This window comes from Tachypleus tridentatus, chromosome 8 (assembly GCF_004210375.1).
Source record: "Tachypleus tridentatus isolate NWPU-2018 chromosome 8, ASM421037v1, whole genome shotgun sequence".
In the NCBI taxonomy this organism is placed as follows: domain Eukaryota; kingdom Metazoa; phylum Arthropoda; class Merostomata; order Xiphosura; family Limulidae; genus Tachypleus; species Tachypleus tridentatus.
In genome coordinates this window covers 157,249,906-157,277,237 of record NC_134832.1, presented here as the reverse complement: position 1 = coordinate 157,277,237, position 27,332 = coordinate 157,249,906, and the positions used below count along the sequence as shown (strand labels likewise).

Here is a 27,332-nt window from a genome sequence, read left to right as displayed (position 1 = left end):
GATAAACCAAAAGCACCTAAAGACAACTGGAAGTGATGAGCTGCCATCCCATACATGGAAAGAATGCATCACAAGTCTCAACTGCTTACTTGTTTTTTAACGTTTGCTGAAAGAATGTTCAAATAATTCACTCTTTATTGTAGCAGAAAAATGTTTGTCTTTAAAAAGTACAGAGATACACAATGTAATAGTTTTATAAAAGTTCATAAGTGGAAATAGACTCCTGAGCTTGGACTCAGGACGGTTTAGCTTAAGGTTTTAGGTTCAAGTCCAAACCAGGATTATATATTTATAAATTTAATGCTAGATAATTAATATGACTTGCAACATTTACTTAACTTTCTCCCACGTCAGTGTACCATTACTATGTATGTACATTATTAGCTTTTTGTTTACATTGAAGCCTCACCATGGTGAGTTTAAAACATTTAAGTTTTATTTTCTGAAAAGTTCAATAAAGTATACCTTAAAATAAAAGTTTTAAAATGGTTCCATAAAGCTACACAAGAGGTACCTATGCAGAGGCTTATCTAAACTTTAATTGATAAATAATTGGAAAGAAAACTAAACAACAGTGCCCACCACCATCACTTAAGTTACTCTGTCTAACTGAAATATCAGATATGACTGTCAATGCACGTTTTTGCAGCAATGGGCTATGAACCATAAATTCTCAGACATGCTAACCTCTAAGCAAGTTCCAGTCAAGTAATTAGGCACTAAACTTAAACCTTCATTTCAACTATTTCTGAAGGCCAAGTCTCAACCTGCATTATGAAATATTGTCTGCAATACTAAAGTCAGCATCTATGGAAGTTTTATCATTTTTTTCTTTATTTTTTTTCAGATTACCTATGGTATACACATCATTGAATAAAATCATTATAATAATAATAAAATAGCAAAACTTGTAACTACAACACTATATCAGTGTAAATGTCTAACAATAATCTAGAAACAGTTTTACCAGTTGTTAAGTCAATAAATCAAAAGATTTAATTTACTTACTGAAGAGTGAAACACAGATATATTATTGCATGTTCATTTCTTTAATGATTAATAACATTATTTCAAGTATAGACATATTTGAGGTTAATGCAGTCAATCAATATAATTTATTTGTCTTCACTTATAAAATACAGAGAGAAAAAAAACACCAAAGTGCATATATAACTTATATTTTTGTTTATGCAAACTACTAATGTTTCTTAAAAGTTGAAAAGATTTCTAAGGAAAATCTGTAACAGTGATAACTGAAATAGATTTGTGAAGTTTACTGCCCTTGGCCACATTCTTCTGGTAATTACTATTAGATGAATCCGTTATTACTTGCTTTTTGTGACATCTGGAGAACAACCTTGAAAGTAGAGTTAGAATAGTGTCTGATATACTGAGTACCGAAAAACCTAGCCACATTCCTAGGTACCCCCCAAAGTAGCCAAAAAGTTCAATGTCCTAAAACAGATATGAAACAAAGTGTAAATATGATTTGTATTTTCATTGATCTAACAAATCATTTATTTATACCTTAGAAATGAAAACATGGAAATGAAGATGAATATTAAAATTGATAACAGTACATAGTTAATTTTAGACTTAATAATAGGGCAAATTTGTAATCATCTGAAAAAAAGTATATTGTCTTACTTAAAGTGTCTTTATCAAATTAGATTTTTGTTATATCCTTTTGTTAGATAAACAATACCGTTTCATTAAAATAGAACTTAAAATATATTTATTTATAAATTTTAAAGGTATTGAAAATTCTGACAAAATATAAGAATTTCAATATAAAAATATATACAGTTTTGAATAATGTATATAAACAATTTAATAATCCCTCTAGAAACAAAGTTAAGTTTCCTTAACGCTTACTTCTAGTATCTAAAACCTATTTTATAATGTAGAAGAAGGCACTCAACTTGTGTATCTAAAAGCTAGAAATTTATCTCTATATGCAAAGCATAGAATTTCATCTGTAAACAAACATTTTGCTATGATGTACAACAACTGGAATATACTTTATAAAACAGAATTATCGTGGCAACAGATACCTGAAAACTTGGGTAATAACTGTAGATAAGACTCTCTGATTTGCTGGGATGTATTGAAACAAGTAGCAGCTGATTCCTGAAACACAGTTTTTAACATGATTTGTGCACACTGTTGTATATATTTTTACATATCACATTTTAAATGAACTTTCAATATGTAAGTAATTGATTATGTCAAACTACAACTTATTTTAGTAAGTCTGAAATATAATGTCAAAGTTATTCAAACCATCTGATTCAGACACAGCACCAGCTGTACAAACAGTTCATAACATGATTATTCGTCTAATAATCATTACACAAGTCTAATACAGGCACAACACCAGCTGTACAAATAGTTTGGCAATGTGGTTCTTGGTCTAACAATCATTATACTGGACAAATAGAGATGAGACACCAGATGTGCAAATAGTTTGGTAATGCACTTATTGGTCTAACAGTCAATATATTAGTCTATTACAGACATAACACTAGCTGTACAAATAGTTTGGTAGTGCAATTATTGGTGTAACAATCATTATATTAGTTAATACACACACAACACCAGCTGTAAAATACTTTGCAATGTGTTTATTGGTCTAATAATCATTATAGTAGTCTAATACAGACAAAACACCACCTATATACATAACTCTGTGACTAGACTAATATAGACACGACACCACCTGTACACATAACTCTGTGATGTGCTTAACCTAACAATGACTGAAAGTGGAACTGCATTACACTTCACGTAATGATACCTTGTTTTGATTATGTTAAGGATAATATTAAAACCACTTTTCTGGTCAACACCAGTTGCCAAACACCTGAATATTTAACTTTACACATATATCTATTATCCAACAAGAGATCAGTAGAATAAACTTATACACATTTCCGTCATCTACCAACACACCAATAGAATAAATGTTTAACTTGTACATATTTATCTGTTATCTACAACAGATCACTAGGGGAAATGTTTAGCATGAAAACACGTTTCTGGAAATAAAATATGAAACATGTGAAATTAAAACAAACGATACAAAAATATTCTTACTTTATAAATTCGTCATCAATTTTTTCAGATGTGATTTTCTTTATTTCTTGTAGGCCATACAAAAGTATGACTTTAAGCTGAAATATTAAACCGATCATTAATTCTATACTCAACTGGCTTCACATTAGGTATAATTACAAAATATTAGAAAATATACGTGAAAACCACTCTTTTATTAACATCCCATATAAAATATTCTAACTATGAATTATACTCCCATTTTAAAATAGACTTAGTGTGTAAAATTAAAATAATTATATCTGACAATACTGAGGCTAAAACAACCTCAGTGTGTGATCGTACCAGGTTTGTTTGTTGTTTTTTTAATTTCGCGCAAATCTACACGAGGGTTATCTGCGCTAGCCGTCCCTAATTTAGCAGTGTAAGACTAGAGGAAAGGCAACTAGTCATCACCACCCACCGCCAACTCTTAGGCTATTCTTCTACCAACGAATAGTGGGATTGACTGTCACATTATAACACTCCCACGGCTGAAAGGGCATGTTTACTCCACAGGAATTCGAACCAGCGACCCTCAAATTACGAGTCGAGCGCCTAACCCCCTGGCCATGCTGGGATTACCAGGTTAGCAACTTACCACTTTCTGTATTTCATACTATGTTAGACCAAAGTACTAGGATTACCAGGTTAGCAACTTACCACTTTCTGTATCTCATGATATGTTAGACCAAAGTACTAGGATTACCAGGTTAGCAACTTACCACTTTCTGTATCTCATACTATGTTAGACCAAAGTACTAGGATTACCAGGTTAGCAACTTACCACTTTCTGTATCTCATACTATGTTAGACCAAAGTACTAGGATTACCAGGTTAGCAACTTACCACTTTCTGTACCTCATGCTATGTCAGACCAAAGTACTAGGACTACCAGGTTAGCAACTTACCACTTTCTGTATCTCATGCTATGTCAGACCAAAGTACTAGGATTACCAGGTTAGCAACTTACCACTTTCTGTATCTCATACTATGTTAGACCAAAGTACTAGGATTACCAGGTTAGCAACTTACCACTTTCTGTATCTCATACTATGTTAGACCAAAGTACTAGGATTACCAGGTTAGCAACTTACCACTTTCTGTATCTCATGCTATGTTAGACCAAAGTACTAGGATTACCAGGTTAGCAACTTACCACTTTCTGTATCTCATACTATGTTAGACCAAAGTACTAGGATTACCAGGTTAGCAACTTACCACTTTCTGTATCTCATACTATGTCAGACCAAAGTACTAGGATTACCAGGTTAGCAACTTACCACTTTCTGTATCTCATACTATGTTAGACCAAAGTACTAGGATTACCAGGTTAGCAACTTACCACTTTCTGTATCTCATGCTATGTTAGACCAAAGTACTAGGATTACCAGGTTAGCAACTTACCACTTTCTGTACCTCATGCTATGTTAGACCAAAGTACTAGGATTACCAGGTTAGCAACTTACCACTTTCTGTATCTCATACTATGTTAGACCAAAGTACTAGGATTACCAGGTTAGCAACTTACCACTTTCTGTATCTCATGCTATGTTAGACCAAAGTACTAGGATTACCAGGTTAGCAACTTACCACTTTCTGTATCTCATACTATGTTAGACCAAAGTACTAGGATTACCAGGTTAGCAACTTACCACTTTCTGTATCTCATACTATGTCAGACCAAAGTACTAGGATTACCAGGTTAGCAACTTACCACTTTCTGTATCTCATACTATGTTAGACCAAAGTACTAGGATTACCAGGTTAGCAACTTACCACTTTCTGTATCTCATGCTATGTTAGACCAAAGTACTAGGATTACCAGGTTAGCAACTTACCACTTTCTGTACCTCATGCTATGTTAGACCAAAGTACTAGGATTACCAGGTTAGCAACTTACCACTTTCTGTATCTCTTACTATGTTAGACCAAAGTACTTCATATTTTCAGTGTTCTACAAGACACGTACTTTACATACTGAATTTCAAGGTAATCCATTCAGAAACATACGAGTTATAAAATCTGCAATTTTTATTGTTTTGTTTTTCTTCGCGCGGAACTGGATTAGCAGATTCTTATTCTAGTTTTTAAAAAAAATCATACAGTTGAACGGTTATTAATCATTATTGATTGCCAACTTATGAATGCAAATTTGCTAATTTTTTTTAAATTTTCCTAATTAAAATCGTTTAATATTGCATAGTAATACCAGTTAGCGTTAATAATGATGCGTCTGTACCATGTGCATGCGGAGTGAGTACAACAGCTTCTAGTCGCTGTTTGTTGAACAACACTTTTGCCTGTCCGCTCTTTTTTTATTTTTTTCAGCCAAACTGTTTTCGGCTTATAATTCTTAGAGATATTCATACGAAATGAAATAGGCTTCTTTTAACATCTAGTGTTAACGTCCTACTATTAAATTATATTCTACTTGAGTGACCAAAAATAAGTTATGAGTCGTATTTGCGACACAGACGCTAAGCAGTCAGATCAGGAAACTCAAAGTTCAGGAATAATTATCTTTAATTCAAAATAGTTAACTGAAAAAATGCAACAACTCAGCGATACCCACTAGGATTCTATTAGTTTGGCTGGGAGATTAATTGCAATCCCCAGCCTGTACAGCGGTAAGTCTATGGATTTACAACGCTAAAATAGGGGGTTCGATTCCCCTCGGTGGAGTCAGCAGATAGCCTAATAAGAAAACACACATATACAGATTAACTACAACACTTTAAACGTTCTCACAGTTACAGGTGTGCGATATATTCAGCAACATATTACGCCTCCACCCTTGGACTTTCCGATACGCAACCAGAAAATATATTTTAGAATTAATACAAAAATTTGTGTTTAGGTTTCTAAATAAATTTCATCTAAATAAGACGTTGCCAACCCTTCCAAACTACACGCGTATTGGGGGAAAATATATTGTCTTTAGAGCAGTTTTTATTGCTCGCTTTAAGCGATTTAGGTTCCAAGCAGATAGCTATAAACAAGTATTAAAAGATTCATAGAATGAACCATCAGGCAGACATTACAAAATAGAACGTTATCATTTTAACCTGCCTTTTCTTCTTCATTTGATAGAGGCCAGACCCTCGTTTCCTGTTCTATGACGTAGGTTACTTTTCTGAATAAAAGATACATAATAACTAATTACAACTGTATGTATTAAAACAAAACAATGTGTAAGAAATGAAACAAAAAATAATTACAGTATGTGTAACTAAAGTATAACACCGCTCTTAAATATATGGAACATTAAATTAACAAGTATAAAATAATATTTAAACATAATATAAGTCAAACTAGCAAGTACAGCACTGTTTTCAAACATTTGGTGACTTTTTATAACAATTATAAAACCCTTTTTCAACATTTGGTGATTTACACTAACAATTATAAAACCCTTTTTCAACATTTGGTGATTTACACTAACAATTATAAAACCCTTTTTCAACATTTGGTGACTTACAATAACAAATATAAAACCCTTTTTCAACATTTGGTGATTTACACTAACAATTATAAAACCCTTTTTCAACATTTGGTGACTTACAATAACAAATATAAAACCGTTTTCAAACATTTGGTGACTCACAACAACAAATATAAAACCGTTTTCAAACATTTGGTGACTTACAACAACAAATATAAAACCGTTTTCAAGCATTTGGTGACTTACACTAACAATTATAAAACCGTTTTCAAACATTTGGTGACTTACACTAACAATTATAAAACCGTTTTCAAACATTTGGTGACTTACAATAACAAATATAAAACCGTTTTCAAGCATTTGGTGACTTACAATAACAACTATAAAACCATTTTCAAACATTTGGTGACTTACAATAACAATTATAAAACCGTTTTCAAACAATTGGTGACTTACAATAACAATTATAAAACCGTTTACAAACATTTGGTAAGTTAAACTAACAAGCATATCACCGTTACTACAGTGAACTGTACTTAATTTTTATAAATCTTATAATGACAGAAGTATAACAAAGTTATACATTAACTTCTAGGAAAGCTATATTTAATCTTGGTATTCCATACATATTGTTATTTATAAATATCAAATATTTTTGTACTGTTAAAGGAATGTTTTCTTGAGATAAAATTGCCCAATTAATAAAATGGACGATACTTATATTTCCTTATGTACAAAATGACGACACCTTCAAGAAGTTAAATTCTGCACATGACTTTTTGTGTTGTATTTAACGATAAATATGCGATCAAAAAAAGAAACTAGTAACGTAAAAGTTGAAAATAATTTCCTATTGAGCCATCAAATACTGAAAAGGTTCATTAGCCCTCTGTAATGTTAAGTGTAAGAATATACTATTCACTAGATTAAATAAACTGAAAAAAGATCCACCAAAGTTATACATGAACGGATCACTTTTACTGACTGCTACTTCTGCTAAATTTTTAGGATTAACTTATGATACCAAATCAACGTGGATACAACATACAAACAATATCCTGACTAGAATCTGGAAGAGAGAAAATTATGCAAGAAGTCTTTCAGGTAAAAATCAAGGTGCATTACCTGATAATATAATAAAATCTACAAAACATACATTAGACCTATAATAGAATACGCATCTCCTGCGTGGATAACCGAAACACAAAAACAATTACAGAAACTACAAAGAATACAAAATTCAGTTTCAACTTCAGCCTATAAAGCACCACGTAGCAACGTAGCACTTCATCCACATTCATGTACAAGTATGTAAATAGTCCTGAGTATCTCTCTCCTATAAATATATATTTAAGAAACGTAAATCAAGCTGGCCACCATGCACTAGACGTGATGAACATAGTCCTAACTACCTCTCTCCTATAAATATATATTTAAGAAACATAAATCAAGCTGGCCACCATGCACTAGACGTGATGAACATAGTCCTATGTACCTCTCTCCCATAAATATATATTTAAGAAACATAAATCAAGCTGGCCACCATGCACTAGACGTGATGAACATTGTCCTAACTACCTCTCTCCTATAAATATATATTTAAGAAACATAAATCAAGCTGGCCAACACGCACTAGACGCTTAAAACTAGTATTAATTTATTTTACCATTTTATTTTTCCTTTTCCTTTCTTTTTATTTTACTTTATTTTATTTTTCCGATAAATATATAAGGAATATATATATATATATATATATATATATAAGTGGAAAAAAAATATATATATACGAATAAAAGTAAAAAATAAATAATTAATTAAATAAAAGTAAAAAGAAAGGAATCAAGACAATACATGGGCATTGCCCTGAAAAGGGCCGGAATATTGTGGGATACTTTGGCCCAAAACCATTACAATAACAACAAATTCTTACAAAGGCTGGAGTACTGTGGGATACTTTGGCCCAAAACCACTACAATAACAACAAATTCTTACAAGGGCCGGAATACTGTAGGATACTGTGGCCCCAAACCACTACAATAACAACAAATTCTTACAAGGGCCGGAATACTGTGGGATACTGTGACCCCAAACCACTACAATAACAACAAATTATTACAAGGGCCGGAATACTGTAGGATACTGTGGCCCCAAACCACTACAATAACAACAAATTCTTACAAGGGCCGGAATACTGTGGGATACTGTGACCCCAAACCACTACAATAACAACAAATTATTACAAGGGCTGGAATACTGTGGGATACTGTGGCCCCAAACCACTACAATAACAACAAATTCTTACAAGGGCCGGGGTATTGTGGGATACTGTGGCACAAAACCACTACAATAACAACAAATTCTTACTAGTAGCCGACATGAAAGCTAGGGATGGAGGAAGAGGTCTTGTGCACCTGACCCACCAGGGTATTTAAAAATTAAACATACTCAAATACCCACAAAGAAGAAGCAAAGGATGATGTCATCTAGCGGCTAACCTACTAACTACTTATACACTGGTTAAAACGAAGTCAGTTACAATCATGACAAAAAGGAACACATTAGCAACTGTCGGCGTTAATCCCCTAGGTTTACCTTCAGAATATTAAAAGAGAACATGATTTATAAAAAAAAAAAACTTATACTTTTCTTGACTTTGTTTTTGCTATATTTTCAATTTTATTTAAATTTTACGAGTTTCTTCATTTAAGCCCTAGTGTCTCAGCACTAGGAATCGGGTTTTTATACACGTAGTGGGCACAATACAGATAGCCTAATTCGTAGCTATGTCTTTAACTAAGAACAAATGAAACATTTTATGTTATGGTTTAGCTCCCATATTTAATAGTTGAACGATATTAATGCAACACCACTGTAGAGATGTTAGGGCATAACCTAGAATTTTAAAATATTTTTTGGTGAAATACCAAATTTTAAGTCACCTTACCATTATTTAATGTAGCTTCATTAAGTCAGGCTCTATCTCGGTATCCAGTAGCATCAACATCTGTTTAACTCCCAAGATGGTGAGGTATATGGCAGATATCTATGGCTAGAAACCTTATGGTGAGGTATATGGCAGATATCTATGGCTAGAAACCTTATGGTGAGGTATATGGCAGATATCTATGGCTAGAAACCTTATGGTGAGGTATATGGCAGGTATCTATGGCTAGAAACCTTATCTTGATGAAACACTAATAAGTTGGCGTCGTTTTTCCACAAAGATCTTTCTCGATTCATTATGGTACGTGGGTTCTGCCTTGTGACTTTGCCTCCCAAGGCTGAGACACCAGCTGTTATATGAATATTTGGCATAGGAAAAGCTATTACATATTTTCCTCAAACCAAACACATTTCGCTGGTATAACACTACCTTCGTAAAACCAGACAATGTAAATTGTAATTCTAACGCATTCCTTTCCCCTGTGACGACTTAATATTGACTGCGGTTGTTGCGTGATTTCCTGAATGAATATTCTTTAATATAACCTATTCAAACCTATAGTTTAAAAATAAGCTTCATCGGAGCATGTTTTACTTATTACCAAAACTAAATAACTGTTTAATGGCTTAGCTAATATTACAACTAATTATTTGTATACTAACTACCACTTAGTATTTAACATCATATTAGTAATAACATTATTAACTGCTCATTGAAGTTTAATAATAACACAAACTAAATGTTTAGTAACTACATCACTCAGCTTGGTGTAAACAGTTTTTCTTACCTACACGGTTGTCGACAGACACCTTTACAATAATAACACAAACTAAATGTTTAGTAACTACATCACTCAGCTTGGTGTGAACAGTTTTTCTTACCTACACGGTTGTCGACAGACGTCTTTACAATAATAACACAAACTAAATGTTTAGTAACTACATCACTCAGCTTGGTGTAAACAGTTTTTCTTACCTACACGGTTGTCGACAGACGTCTTTACAATAATAACACAAATTAAATGTTTAGTAACTACATCACTCAGCTTGGTGTAAACAGTTTTTCTTACCTACACGGTTGTCGACAGACACCTTTACAATAATAACACAAACTAAATGTTTAGTAACTACATCACTCAGCTTGGTGTAAACAGTTTTTCTTACCTACACGGTTGTCGACAGACACCTTTACAATAATAACACAAACTAAATGTTTAGTAACTACATCACTCAGCTTGGTGTGAACAGTTTTTCTTACCTACACGGTTGTCGACAGACACCTTTACAGTGGTGCAGAAAATTCAACTCTTTCAAGACTTTTTTATAGCATTTGTAAGAAGTTCCTGTTGATTTGAAAAAATATTAAAAGTTAGATGAACAAAGTTTTAATATGAACATGCGAGCTACTATCATAACAAAATATGACCGGTTACTTTTGTGGCCTTATCTGTGTTAATTTTTATCGTCTTCTGAACAGTCTGTTTATCTCAGTTGTGACAAGTGCATTCTTAATATTTCACTAAGTATTCCCTTTAGAAAGAAATCAGCAACACAAGTTATCAATTGTTTTTATTTATTTATTAGTATATTAAAATTACCTTACACACCATTCCTATTTTACGCGTTTTCTTTGCTGTATACATATTTGGTTAGACTTAATTCAACTGAAAATCATGTGCTTTTGTGACGTCCTATTTACTCTTAGGCCTTATATATATATATATTATAGTCTTAAATCTACATAATCATAACTGTAACTGAACAGCCAGAAGATGGATTGGTTGCAACAATTAGGGATAACCTTGAGCTAACATCTGGCGCGCATTCGTAGAGCGATTATCTCGACCTTTAAGAATGCAACATGCTAGAGTTGGGGCAGCGTCTATTGTCAGCCGCAATTATACGAATATGAAGTTTACAGCTTAATTATTGCTCAAAAAATGTCACCTTATAATCGGTCCAATACGGCAGTTACCATGTATAAAGCTATTTTTAAGTACAACCATACTACCATCAAAGTCAGCTGCTTTCCCACCAAAAGCCCTACCAGCCTGTTCTCTGTTTTCCAGCAAGGTGTTGACACATCTATCCAACCTAGCGAAATCAAGCTAGCCTTGGAAAGCCAATACAAGATTGATATATATACTATTCATAGTATAAAGGTCTACTCAACCCACCAGGTTCATGAAGATCGTAACTACTACTAACCAAACTGCTCATCATGTTTTACATAACGGGTGCTACTACCATATATTTCACTCTACTGCCGAACGTCCTTACTGCCGTCCCGCCAATTCCCGAACCTCTAAACCCTCAAGACCACAACCTGAAGTGAACCTACCGAATCACCGTCTAACCAACAATCATACAAGAACAACAAGCTTGGTTATCACTCTCCCGTGAAACCGTCAATAAGCACAACATCTACCAAGAGAAATGGCCACTCTCAGACAAAGGACTATATGACCTCTGAACAACAAGACGAAGAACAACAACCAATTCACTCAAGCGCCATTCAACATCCCAATTCTAAAAACTTCAGCCCAAACGCAAACCATGCGTTCTGATAATACTACTATAAAAGACAAGCAACCCACCAACTCTCAAGGCAGAGTACCCAGAAGACATAAATCTCACCAGACAATAGAGAAACCAAATGATAACTCAGTATTAGATGCACAACCACAATACCTGCGTCCCCCTTCACGACGACAACTCATATTTTCGAAACCTAGATCAACACAAGCCTGTGCAGAGGGTCACGAGCACGACTTTACTGTCCAGAAAATTGATGAAGAAACGCGAATATTCGCTGAATAGTTTTTCTCCCAACTCTGTCTATTTGTTTTACCCCAGCTATTATCATTATGTGATGATCGAACTCAGTTTTCCCCAGCTATTATCATTATGTGATGATCGAACTCAGTTTTCCCCAGCTATTATCATTATGTGATGTTCTAACAGAGCTATTCCCAGCTATTATCATTATGTGATCTAACTCAGCTTTCCCCAACTATTGTCATTATTTGATGATCTAACTCAGCTTTACCCAGCTATTATCATTATTTGATGATCTAACTCAGCTTTACCCAGCTATTATCATTATGTGATGATCTAACTCAGCTTTACCCAGCTATTATCATTATGTGATGATCTAACTCAGCTTTACCCAGCTATTATCATTATCTAATGATCTAACTCAGCTTTCCCCAACTATTGTCATTATTTGATGATCTAACTCAGCTTTCCCCAGCTATTATCATTATGTGAAGTTCTAACACAGCTATTCCCAGCTATTATCATTATGTGATGATCTAACTCAGCTTTACACAGCTATTATCATTATGTGATGATCTAACTCAGCTTTACCCAGCTATTATCATTATGTGATGATCTAACTCAGCTTTATCCAGCTATTATCATTATCTAATGATCTAACTCAGCTTTCCCCAACTATTGTCATTATTTGATGATCTAACTCAGCTTTACCCAGCTATTATCATTGTGTGATGATCTAACTCAGCTTTACCCAGCAATTATCATTATCTAATGATCTAACTCAGTTTTCCCCAGCTACCCAGGGCACGTTCAGGGTAGATTATTCGGCGCCCTGAACGTGAAAGTGGGTTTTTCTCGGGGTACTCCCGTTCCCCCCCCCACAGCAAAATTTTGGGTATTTCTTTACCCAGGCCCGGAAAAAAGGTCCGTTATCCTGTGTCAATGCTGTTCCTGTATCTTTATACATTTCTTTAATTCATGTAGCATCTGAATTAATCTGTTTCATATATAGCTCGTTCTTCCTGTTCTCCTCTGGCTCATCTGATTTAATTCATGTAGCATCTACATTAATCTGTTTTATATATAGCTCGTTTTTCCTCTTCTCCTCTGGCTCATCTGATTTAATTCATGTAGCATCTACATTAATCTGTTTTATATATAGCTCGTTTTTCCTCTTCTCCTCTGACTCATCTGGTTTAATTCATGTAGCATCTACATTAATCTGTTTCATATATAGCTCGTTCTTCCTGTTCTCCTCTGGCTCATCTGATTTAATTCATGTAGCATCTACATTAATCTGTTTCATATATAGCTCGTTCTTCCTGTTCTCCTCTGGCTCATCTGATTTAATTCATGTAGCATCTACATTAATCTGTTTCATATATAGCTCGTTCTTCCTGTTCTCCTCTGGCTCATCTGATTTAATTCATGTAGCATCTACATTAATCTGTTTCATATATAGCTCGTTCTTCCTGTTCTCCTCTGGCTCATCTGATTTAATTCATGTAGCATCTACATTAATCTGTTTCATATATAGCTCGTTCTTCCTGTTCTCCTCTGGCTCATCTGATTTAATTCATGTAGCATCTACATTAATCTGTTTCATATATAGCTCGTTCTTCCTGTTCTCCTCTGGCTCATCTGATTTAATTCATGTAGCATCTACATTAATCTGTTTCATATATAGCTCGTTCTTCCTGTTCTTAACTGGTCTTCATTGCAACTACATCCGATTAACCCCAAGTCGACTACTAGAAATCAACCAAGAAATAAACAAACCAAGCTTTTACCTTACTCTTCAAAATGACTTTAACCTTCACACACGTTTGGGGCTGAAGAGAAACAAAAGTTTCTGAGCTCCCCAGGTTTGCCTTTGGGGTTTCCCTTTCAAAGGTCTTTAAAACCTAAACGACTACCAAGTTTTTAATAAAAATTTTAAGCACTTTATTTTCATCTGTGCTCTGCTTACCATGGTAACGAAATCTGGTTTGTAGCATTATAAGCCTGTAGATATACCATGTGCAACTGGAGAGCTACCACGTGCAACTGGAGAGCTATTTTTAGCAATGTCTAAATAATATTCACATGCTGTATATAATATTCGAGTATAGTTTACTATTTTAAAAATGGATATGAAAATTAACATGAACATTTAGGAGTATAGTTCAATCTTTAAAATGGTATGAAAATTAAAATGAAATCCTAACTTTAAATCGTCAAGTTTGTATGTCCTGCATCCAACATCACTTTAATAAAGTATCTTTTTTCATAATATTTCAGTAGAACATTTAAAACATTGACTTAAAATAAACAGTTGTCACTGTGTGATATCAGGTTGTTAGATTTTAAACATTTGTATGTAAGAAGCAAGAGCCGGGACAGAGAACGCTACACGTGTGTGATTTCAAAACGAGTATAACCCAATATAAAACACGATTTAAATGTAGATTGAACTGGACTTCCCTTGAACTTAGGCATGGAAATTAAACAGTTTTTCGGTTTTGGTTTGATTTGTTTTGAATTCGCGCAAAGCTACACGAGGGCTATCTGCGCTAGCTGTCCCTAATTTAGCAATGTAAGACTAGAGGGAAAGCAGCTAGTGGTCACCATCACCCAACGCCAACTCTTGGGCTACTCTTTTACCAACGAATAGTGGGATTGACCGTAACATTATAACGCCCCCACGGCTGAAAAGGCGAGCATGTTTAATGCGACGCGAATGCGAACCCGCGACTCTCGCATTACGAGTCGAATGCCTTAGCCACCTGGCTATGCTGGTCCATTTGAAATAGACTAGGCCAACTTATAGGCGACCTTTCCTACATTTTTCAATGACCCATTATATGCAGTCGTCTGAATATATAACGACACTGATTAAAAGTATTATGACGTATTTAAAATAATTATGCATTTGTTTAAAATGAAACATCATATATTATAGATGTTTATGTACATAAAAATTCGAATTAAATAGATCTTTCATTTTGTAAATTATTCTAAGTCGGCTGACCAGTCTCAACATATGACTGTTTTGCTGTATGTTGGGCACAGTATAAAATAATTGTACCCTAACTGAAACGTCTCTTAAAATATTGAGAATATACAGTTAGTGTTTTGTATTACTATATAGAGTGAAATAATTACGTTTACTGACTTAATTTTCTATGGCACACAAAAATTCAAGTTAAACTATGGTGAACGTTAAATATATGTGTGTAGTATATCATTATGTAGAGTCTGAACCATTCATAATTAACATTAAACTTAATGTAAATAAATAACGATAAATCTCTATTACAGTGTTTTGTCATTTCCAATAAAAACTTCTTGAACCTACACGTTTCTCTGACATCATAAATATCAATATATAGGTAGTGTAAACATCATTCATGAATAGATTTCTAGAAACGTATATCTAACTGAATATAAAAGTTTACTTAACTGAAATCGTCAATAAACATTTATTGTTTTGCAAAGTGAACATTAAATTTATGTAGTTTATTTTAAATATTATATATAGAGTAAATACATAGATAGCAATAGTATATTATAATTGACTTATATTTTAATAAAAGTTTTCCGTGGGTTCAAATGAAACTGTTATCTGCTTTAGCTAATACTAAAGGTAAAAAATGTTTATAAGCCTATTATTCTGTTCTGTATGTTTTATAAATCCAAACCCGATATTGGCCTTGAATATCAAATATGTCAGACTAATCAAACTGCACTTTCTATTTTATCCCCTCCGGGCCCGGCATGGCCAGGTGGTTAAGGCGTTCGACTCGTAATCTGAGACGCACGGGTTCGAATCCCTGTCGCATCAAACATGCTCGCCCTTTCAGCAATGAGGGCGTTATAAAGTTACGGTTAATCCCACTTTTCGTTGGTAAAAGAGTAGCCCAAGAGTTGGCAGTGAGTGGTGATTACTAACTGCCTTTCCTCTAGTCTTAAACTTCAAAATTAGGTAACCCTCGTGCAGTTTTGCGCGAAATTCAAAAACAAACAAACAAACAATTCCCTCCTCCTACCTCCTTAGAAAAAGGATGTTACACTTCCAATGTAGAAGAAACTTCAGTTCTCAAAGATTTATGAAAAACTGGTAAGTGCCACTGTTCTATAACTGAGTAATACATTTATTGTATAGCACAATGATTTGCTGCAGAGTTTGTGAACAAATGACACCTATATTTTGTATGTTAATTCAGTCAGTATATTTACAAAAAACATTAGGTATGACATAATCCTGTTTGTTGTTGTTGTTTTTTATTTCGCGCAAAGCTACACGAGGGCTATCTGCGCTAGCCGTTCGTAATTTAGCAGTGTAAAACTAGAGGGAAAGCAGCTAGTCATCACCACCCACCGCCAACTCTTAGGGTACTCTTTTACTAATGAATAGTGGGATTGGTCGTAACTTTATAACGCCCCCACGGCTGAAAGGGCGAGCACGTTTGGTGCGTCTCGGATTACGAGTCGAACGCCTTAACCCACCTGGCCATGCTGGGCTTCATAATTCTTTCATGACAAATACTTGTAAATTATTTATGTTGTTCCAGTGAATGTGTGATAAAAACAGACATGTGTCACTGTTATAATAGTTTTATCATTAATTATACTTTAGGGCATCAAGTGTTTAAACACATTGAAATCAACTTTTCTTAGTATATGTAAAGCACCATCCACCTTTGTAAAACAATTGCATATGAATTATTTTGTCAAGTTATTTGAATATCATAAATTCAAACTGATGTAACAGTAAATATTAAATAATTGCATGATGTTTAAATAACTGTCTTTTTCTGGACTGTTTACCTATAAATGTAATTAAATATAGAACTAAGTAACTAATAATAACTAATGACTAGTAATTAATAATAATAATAAACTAATAATAATAATAACTAATGACTGGTAACTAATAATAATAATAAACTAATAATAACTAATAATAATAATAAACTAATAATAACTAATAATAATAATAAACTAATAACAACCAATAATAATAATAAACTAATAATAACTAATAACTAATAATAATAATAAACGAATAATAACTAGTAACTAATAATAAAACTAGTAACTAATAACAATAATGAACTAATAATAATAATAAATTATAATAACTAATAATAATAATAAATTATAATAACTAATAATAATAATAAACTAATAATAGTAATAAACTAATAATAACTAGTAAGTAATAATAATAATAAACTAATAATAACTAATAACTAATAATAATTAATAACTAGTAACTAATAATAATTAATAACTAGTAACTAATTATAATAATGAACTAATAATAACTAATAACTAGTAACTAATAATAATAATAAACTAATAACAACTAATAACCAGTAACTAATAATAATAATAAACTAATAATAACTAATAACTAGTAACTAATAATAATAATAAACTAATAATAACTAATAACTAGTAACTAATAATAATAATAAACTAACAATAACTAATAACTAGTAACTAATAATAATAATAAACTAACAATAACTAATAACTAGTAACTAATAACGAACTAGTACAAATATTCTCTTTCAAGACGATTTACAAATAAATGATCAAGATGTGTAAATTAATGACTAAGTATTCCTATCTGTATCTGGATCCCACAAAGATTGTTATAATGTGTTTATGATTTTGTTGTAAAACTATTCATGCAAATACTTCCTTAATTAACAGATGTGTCTTTTATTTCGATCAGATTAGAAAATATTTATTATTAGAAAATTAATAAATTATTAACAAAAATACTTTATCCAAATTTGTTTCTAATATACGAGGTCTGTTCAAAAAATACGTGGACTGTTTGAATTGCGTGGCTCCAGTTGGTTCCAGGGGAATCCGCTTGGTGTCGCTAGGTTCGCACATATCAGCTGATTACGGCGCCATTTCCCGATTGCAGATATCTTCATTTGTGTATTAGCTACGCGGTTTTAAGTGAAGTGCGATTTTTTCGTTTGGCGGATTTCAGAATGAATGACCTGAAGGAGCAACGACCATTCAAACTGCAGTGTTGAATAATCACGAAATTATTTTCTATCAATTTCAGTCAACACGATAAAGGATAAAATAGAATAAACAACCTCAGTTTGGGTTGTGGATCAAGGTTTGAGGTGTTTCTGCATCTTAATTATAAAAGAGAAAGTATTACCCGCTATTTGCTTAAAAGTAGTTGTGTGGTTAGAGGATGCTACTAATTGGCTGCTTTGTAGCTGTATGGTCAGAGGATGCTACTAATTGACTGCTTTGTAGCTGTATGGTCAGAGGATGCTACTAATTGACTGCTTTGTAGCTGTATGGTCAAAGGATGCTACTAATTGGCTGCTTTGTAGCTGTATGGTCAGAGGATGCTACTAATTGACTGCTTTGTAGCTGCATGGTCAGAGGATGCTACTTATTGGCTGCTTTGTAGCTGCATGGTCAGAGGATGCTACTAATTGGCTGCTTTGTAGCTGCATGGTCAGAGGATGCTACTAATTGGCTGCTTTGTAGCTGTATCGTCAGAGGATGCTACTAATTGGCTGCTTTCTATCTGGACTATATTTCTAAATTAGGAAAGTTTAGCTTATAAGTCCTACGTAGAGCAGTTCAGTTTTACAATACCAAATTGTGAATTTTGATAAACTCTTACAGCAATATTAAAGTGACATGATATTTTATCTAATAATAAAGACTTAGGATTTCAAATATTTTTAACATTAGAACCAGTGATCAGTGTAAAGATAGAAGTAGTTACTCAAAATGTCAAAATATCTTTAAAAATTAGATTTAAAGCTTCGAAAGCTGGAGGCGTAATATATTTTTTTATTTTAATTCATTTCTAAGTTTCAATATTGGAAATGGACTCAAATATTTCAAAATCACAACAACTCTAATCAACTTTGATTATCCATATAGTTTTTTTACAATGTTACCCTGTCGTCTGGGGTGGAGACTTTTATTGAAGTTACTTTATTTATGGGAGTTAAGACATTAAAAGTGGTAGCAACTCCTTTTGGTATATCTGCCTACATAGTGAAGTGAACCAATATCATAAAACTTATCTGTACACTAAACAGCCTGGAGGAACTTGTAGAATATAAGTTATGTCAAGTAATGACCATTACATGTACAATATGATCTTTCTTAGAATTTGCTAATCAACTGTTCATGAACTAAACATGTATTTCAGGAAAAGACTTCATGACTCCAGTTTAAAATTGAAAAGAAATCATCTTCAGGCCAACAACTCACAAACAGAACACAGTACAAGTTGTCCCACCTCTAACTCACCACAAAACAAGTTATCCAGAAATCAGATTGTTAGGAGCACCATAGGATCAATATTTCATGTCATATATAATAGCTGTTTGTTTTTTGAATTTCGCACAAAGTTACTCGAGTGCTATCTGCGCTAGCCGTCCCTAATTTTGCAGTGTAAGACTAGAGGGAACGCAGCTAGTCATCACCACCCACTGCCAACTCTTGGGCTACTCTTTTACCAACGAATAGTAGGATTGACCGTCGCATTATAATGCGAAAGGCAAATATGTTTGGCGCGACGGGGATGCGAACCCGCGAATTACAAGTCGCACGCCTTAATGCGCTTGGCCATGCCGACCCGTCATATATAATAATAAATAAATACATTCATGGCTGGAATGCAATATCTTTCAATATCATCTTCTTGACTGTAGTTCAATGATAGGATATGGAAACATGACTAGTAATGTATGGGAGGACAGAATTATTGCTAGACTGTATATATCGACAATATTGGACACAGTGAGATTTCTCACATAAAAAACGACCACACGTTGTACAGTGATATGAGAATATGCCTTGAGATCATGAATCGATGAAAAAAGGTTCTTGATATAAATAACCTCCTTGAACATTATGCCTTAACCTATCAAATAAAAACCAGACGGCTTCGAATTGTGCTGGGTAAAAGTAATGTAGGGTCCTTCATAATGTCATTTCCTGACTAGTCACAACAAATGAGGACCATATCAGTGATATGGAAGTCCTAAATGTTTCTATTTCTCACCAAGTACTATTTTTTTAATATGAAGGATTAGTCGGCCCTCTCTTATGACCACTATTAATTGGAAGGCATTCATTCTCACTGGGATATAGCTAATGATGCATTACCAATTACATTTATTAACAGTACTAGCTGAATACATTCATACTTAATTCTATAATTTTTTTCTAATTTCAGTCCTGCAACTCTAGATATAGAAGAATATTAAAGAATGATGAAAAATCAACTATGGTCTTTAATATTCTGTAAAAGTTTTTAATTAAATAACGAAAAGAAATGTGTAGAATAAAATAAAAATAAGCTTATTTACATTTTATACTTTCCAGAAATTAAACTCTTACTTTGAAAGTTATTATCCAATGGAAATTCTGTTATCTTCTATAAAGTTATAAATGTCACACTATTCACTAAGGACAAAATAATGTAAACTTAATAAAGGTGTGCTAAGTTACAATTTCGATAACAACAACTTCACGAAAATAAAAAAAAATCTATTCTTAATATGAAATATAATTTTTATTTAAAAACACTTAAAGTAAAAGTACATTTTAAATTCCTTTCCTTATAACAAAAAAGAAGTATTATTTTTCAAATGGTCTACTTTACCTTTTGTTTTCATTCCCATTTTATACTGCGATTCTATAGAAAATGGAGATGAATCAACACATAAACTTCCACACTCCTTGTAAGTTACATTTGCTACGCATTCCAAAACGCACAACTAAGTAGAAAAAGTATATCATACATTAACTTAAAAAAAAACACTCTGATAGCACATATAGCATTACTAACATTGATAACATACAACACAACTAACAGTACTTACATACAATAAATATAATAACATACAACACAGCAAAGAATAATAACATGCAATAAATTTCATAACATACAAACAAAAACAATACTTCTATACATTTAATTTCATAACATACAATACAACTGATATTACCTACATACAATACAACTGATATTATTTACATACAATAAATTTCATAACATGCAACACAAATAACAATACTTACATGCAATAAATTTGATAATATGCAACTTAACTAACAATACTTACAGACAATAAATGTAATAACATACAATAAATTTTAAAATATATAACACTACTGCCAACACTCACACACAACACCTCTCATACAATACGACATAACTAACAATACTTACAGACAATAAATGTAATAACATACAACATACCTGACAAAACTTACAAACAACAACTTTCATAATTACAACTAACAATACTTACAGAAAATATATCTGATAGCATACAATATAACTAACAATACATACAAACAACAGCTCTCACACAATAATACAACATTATTAGCAATACTAAGAGATAACAGCTCTCATACAACACAGAATAACTAACAATATTTATAGATAACACCTCTCATACAACACAGAATAACTAACAATATTTATAGATAACAGCTCTCATTCAATACAACATAACAACACTTTCAGACAACAGCTCTTACTACAATACAATATAACTAACAATACAGTGGAGCGCCATTAAACCGTGGACCAGTAAACCGCGAAATCGCTTATGCCGCTGTAGCAAGTCTTGTGAGCGAGGATTATCGCGGCTCACCGCTAATTTAAGAACGTGTAAAAACGCGGCTTACGAATTTAATCCTGGCTTTATAACTTCAAGGGGATATTTAAAAAGGATTTGCTTTAATTTGGGAAATAAATAAAATATATTACAATAGAAATCGATCGTTAATCTATCTTATCCGCTCTCTATGTCAGCTTTATGGAGGCCGCCATTGTTACCGAATCACACCTCTCCATATGTTAAAGTTAATCCGCGGTAAATCCATGAAAAAGTGATCAATAACTAAAGTATTATTTTTAATTCGATAATCCGATATAATGATCACGCAATGGCCCGGATGAGGCTCCTCGGCGGAGCTGTTGGCGACTTCGGCTTTTCAGTCACAAAGGTTTAAGCCGCGGACCAGTTAAGCCGCGGTTAAGCAGGTTCACCCCCCAAATACCGCGGCTTAACTGCGCTCCACTGTATTTGCACACAATAACTCTGGTAACAAGCAACATAACTAACAATACTTGCCGACAATAAATTTGATAATATACAACATTGCTGACAATTCTTAAGGACAACAGCTCTCATACAACAGGATATAACTAACAATACTTACTGAGAGCAGCTCTCATACAATAAAACATGATTAACAACACTTACAGCCAATAGCTCTCATAGAATACAACATAACTAACAATATTTACAGATTACAGCTTCAATACAGTACCACTAAATAACAATACTTACAGCCAATAAATTTGATAATATCTTACATAACTAACAATATTTACAGATTACAGCTTCAATACAGTACCACTAAATAACAATACTTACAGACAATAAATTTGATAATATCTTACATAACTAACAATACTTATAGACAATTGCTCTGGTACAACACAACATAACTAACAATATTTACAGACAATAAATTTGATAACATACAACATAACTAACAATACTTACAGAAAATAAATTAGAGAATATATAGCATAACTAAGAATACTTACAGACAACAGCTCTCATACATCATAAAATAACTAAGAATACTTACAGACAATAAATTTGATAACATACAACATAGTTGACAATAATTACAGACAACAGCTCTCATACAACATAAAATAACTAAGAATACTTACAGACAATAAATTTGATAACATACAACATAGTTGACAATAATTACAGACAACAGCTTTCATTCAATACAATAAAACAATCAATAGGTACAGACAACAGCTCTCATACAGTACAACATAACTAACAAAACTTACAGAGAAAAGCCTCACACATAAACGTAAGCAACAATAGTTTCAGACATCTTATGGTGTAGGACTTATCGGCCTTACTGAAATTCTACAACATAAATATTATTGTTGTTGCTGACTAATATATGTCATGTTTAAAAAATACTTGTTGTTTTCTTCTAAATGGGTGTAGAAAAAACTCTTGTTATAGTTCTGCATATAATTTATTTGTCTTCGTTGTTGTTATATAGGCAGCTCTGTTGTTCTTTCACAGAATCATTCTATACTTCGATTTTCATTGCACAAGCACTTGATTTCTAAAATGTATGTTTTTGTTTTGTTTTTGCCAAAGGAATTTAATAATTTCTATACTAACAGTAAAATTAATTCGTTACCTACAAAAATTGTCATTATTATGTAGTGATGTCAGGCTCGGAATTATTACCGGCTCGGAAACAGGGAAGGTGTTATCTCAACATCAGTAAAACATTGAAGGTGTTATCTCAACATTAGTAAAACAGGGAAGGTGTTATCTCAACATTAGTAAAACAGGGAAGGTGTTATCTCAACATTAGTAAAACAGGGAAGGTGTTATCTCAACATTAGTAAAACATTGAAGGTGTTATCTCAACATTAGTAAAACATTTGAAATGAATTGGTTAATTTTAAACCTACAGCGAAACAGACAGAAACATTGATGGGTAAATATCACTGTAAGCGAAGCACTTATTACCAGTTTATCCACTAAATATCATCAAACTATCTCGGTTTGTCATAATGAACGTTAGAGTGAAAATATATTTACATTTTCGTCCAGAAGTCCTGGTCTTGCTGGTGTTGTACCAATCATTTCATAATTCGTACAGTTAGTGCGATACGGCGGAGGCAACATGAGTGCTGTCCTCTGTTGTAAGTTAATGAAAACTAAAGTTACATTCCCAATCTTACATCTTTTGTATTCTAAGAATTTTTCAGGATGTTTATACAGTTTCGGCATGTTTACTTTTGTCTACAAAATATGCTCTACTACGATTGTCCTTACTTTAACAGACTAATATTTTATACACAAAAATATTTTGATTAGACAAAAATGTGATTTCATATTCCCGTAAAATACTAAGGTTTTCTGAAGTGTTATTAAAGTGTAATTCAATTTGTGTTCTCCACTGGAGATAGACCTAAACTACTAAATCCTATTGTACAGAACTATTCAATTATAAATAATGTCTCCACAATTTCACCCAAAAGTATTCAATATTTTTTTTTCTTTTTGTATACATTCAGTACGTGTAGTACGTGTGTGCGAAGATTTTGGTTAACTATTTCATATTAATTTTCTAATTTCTGTAATTGTTCTTAGAGAAGTCCTTATTCAAATTCAAATCTTTCTTCAGAAGTTATGACGAAACTTTAGTCATAGGTCTACTCATAACGGTGTTCAACGGGAAATACTAAACATAATAAAATACATAGATGTTATAAATGTGCAATGAACCCACTATACACTTTTTGTTTTCTGGACAATTCTTATATCACAAATGTGTCTAGAAATGCGTCGAAATCTGAGGTTTACATTAATTTATTCTTAAAGGAATAGACAGAGCAACAGATAATAAAGATAAAACGTATCGTGAATGTGTCACTTTTAAACGTTTAAAAACTATAGAAACTAATTGGTACCTGAGAAAAGTGATACTCATACAAACGTCCTGGATTAACGGTCCACCTAGTGGCATAATTGTGGATATTTGGTGCTACATGAGGTGCATGAAAAGTAAGGAGAGCTGCCGGACTCAGATCGAAGTCTCTTAATGGCAAGTAAACTAGAAAAATCAGGTCTGAAAGAGAAATCGGAGGTTGGATAATGATCATTTCTTATCGCAGAATTAGAAATATTTAACACGGTTTACATTTTACCATTATCAAAAGATAAATCTTTATGGAATTAATAATAACTAATGTTGTTCTAAGTAATGCGCTAAGACAGCTTTTTCGCCTGAAACTAAGCTGTATGCATTCAGAAAGCAATTCTGTCAATTCAGTTTGTTTTGAACCAGTTCCACACGCATCACATAAAGCGTCAGAGTCCAAATTAGTGATATTTGATTACAATTTGAAAAAGTAGTATCGCTAAGTTCGTAGTATCGCTGAGTTCGTAGTATAGCTAAGTTCGTAGTATCGCTGAGTTCGTAGTATCGCTAAGTTCGTAGTATCGCTGAGTTCGTAGTATAGCTAAGTTCGTAGTATCGCTGAGTTCGTAGTATCGCTAAGTTCGTAGTGTCGCTGAGTTCGTAGTATCGCTAAGTTCGTGAAGCATTTACTATAACTCTCCTTTTATGATGATTTTGAATGTTGTTGTTTTTTTATTCAATTCCTAACAGACCTAACATTATTTAACTATAAACTAAGTAATTAAAGATGGATAAGTCGTCCAATGATGGTTGATGTTGTATATTTAGGGCCTTATTTAACTATAAACTAAGTAATTAAAAATGGATAAGTCGTCCAATGATGGTTGATGTTGTATATTTAGGGCCTTATTTAACTATAAACTAAGTAATTAAAAATGGATAAGTCGTCCAATGATGGTTGATGTTGTATATTTAGGGCCTCTAGGTTTCCATCCCCCAGCTTTCACTACCTGCAGTGAACGGATTGTTTGGCATTAATTAATTAACGTTTGTGTATCTCCTACAGAAAAACCAGACACAAAAACATGTTCCAAGATATCTGTAATCTACACCCTAACACCGTCATCTCAACAGTAAACAAACGGACTTTAATTGCCGCACCACTAACCCAAATCGTTCAATACTCCGCAAATATTTAGAGGATTATAACTAAACCACATTCACCAGATGACACATCACAATGGATCCGAATACATCCTGGATCTTGCCATAGCCCCAAGCAAGATGTGTTTCAAAGTCCATGACAATATGGGAAGTGATTTCTCTATCAATTTTCCCTAATCACATAAGTAACATAACTTTGGACCCACCAGTATACAACCACACCCACGCCGATTGGATTCACCTTAACAATAACACCTCGAAATGCTTATCCCCAGGAATGTATACAGCCAAATGTATATAACCAAATCAAAAACCTCATCAGGAGGACAAGTGAAACAATCTTTGTGGATCTATAGATCAGTCGTACCCTGGCGCAAGGTCAAATCTATTACTAATATTAATCCAATAGCAACTTACCCGAAATTAAATACAATAACACCACAGCCATTACCGATAGAGAACAGTCTCAAGTATTCGCCGAATACTTTAAAAACACTTTCATCCGAATATCCCATTATTCGATCCAACCCATTTAACCCATGTTAATTAATTTGTAAGCACCAGCCTGGACCTCTTCGCGTCACAGTTACCTGTCGTAAGCAATTACACCTGTAAAAGAAAGTTAAACGTAAATCACCTGGTGGTGATGGCATTAGTAATTATGTACTAAATAATTTCCGTGATTCCAACCTGAACCATTCAGTATTGATATTTAACTTCTCATTCTTATCAGTATTCTACCCGAAAGCCTGGAAAGCAGCTATTATTAAGATAATACCTACAAGATAATATGATCTCACAAACTCTGGTAATTATAGGCCGATTAGTCTACTCAAAACCCTAGGTAAACTCATGAGGAAAGCAGTAATCAACAGAGATAATTGCTATCTTTGATCCAGTAAAATATTAAGTAACAACCAAAACGCTGGTAGAGGAAACAGGCAAACAATATATAGACCACCTTGTTAGATTTACTGACCGCGGCTTCAATTGCTAACAATCCACAGAAGCCACCTTTCAAGACATTCAGGAGACCTTTGATTCAGCCTGACACAATAGCCTCAGGTTTAAAACACACACCTTAGGTTTACCACCCCAGATTGTCTGATGGATATCTAGTTTTATCACGAATCGTATAGCTAAGGTTAAAATTCACGAATCAAGTTTCAACTGTCCTAAGGTTCAGTACTTAGTACAGTCCAACATTTATGTTAACGATATACCATTCTCCCCCTCAACTACACGTTAACATCACAGTATGCTGACGATAGAGCCATATGCAACACTCAAGTAACCTACACACTGCTGCAATCAGATTCCAATAGACGCTAAACACGATATCACCATGGTGTGACAAGTGGCGTGTCACCCTAAACTACTTTAAAACCTAAGCTATCGTGTTCCGTCAGAAATTAAA

General features: G+C 33.2%; 1 protein-coding gene across 1 annotated transcript; it reads right to left on the bottom strand.

The window, feature by feature from the left end:
• Positions 1 to 873: 873 nt before the first annotated feature.
• Positions 874 to 24,992, bottom strand: LOC143224060 (degenerin deg-1-like). Its single transcript, XM_076452523.1, has 8 exons — positions 24,801 to 24,992; positions 23,926 to 24,024; positions 20,916 to 21,030; positions 10,740 to 10,824; positions 6,166 to 6,229; positions 3,097 to 3,173; positions 2,055 to 2,130; positions 874 to 1,455 (listed from the first exon to the last, which is right to left on the bottom strand). Exons 1-8 carry the CDS (start codon positions 24,990 to 24,992, stop codon positions 1,228 to 1,230), a joined length of 936 nt encoding a protein of 311 aa, XP_076308638.1. The 3' UTR covers positions 874 to 1,227.
• Between the last annotated feature and the right edge of the window lie 2,340 nt (positions 24,993 to 27,332).

Bases quoted from the DNA above. Each gene is read 5' to 3' on its own strand.
- LOC143224060 (XM_076452523.1), bottom strand. From the start codon at position 24,992: ATGATCATTATCCAACCTCCGATTTCTCTTTCAGACCTGATTTTTCTA. The intron at 24,025-24,800 runs GTACCAATTAGT...AACTTACAACAG, and splicing joins ATGAGTATCACTTTTCTCAG to AGGACAGCACTCATGTTGCC. The intron at 3,174-6,165 runs GCAGGTTAAAAT...TTAATATTTCAG, and splicing joins TATCAAATGAAGAAGAAAAG to CTTAAAGTCATACTTTTGTA.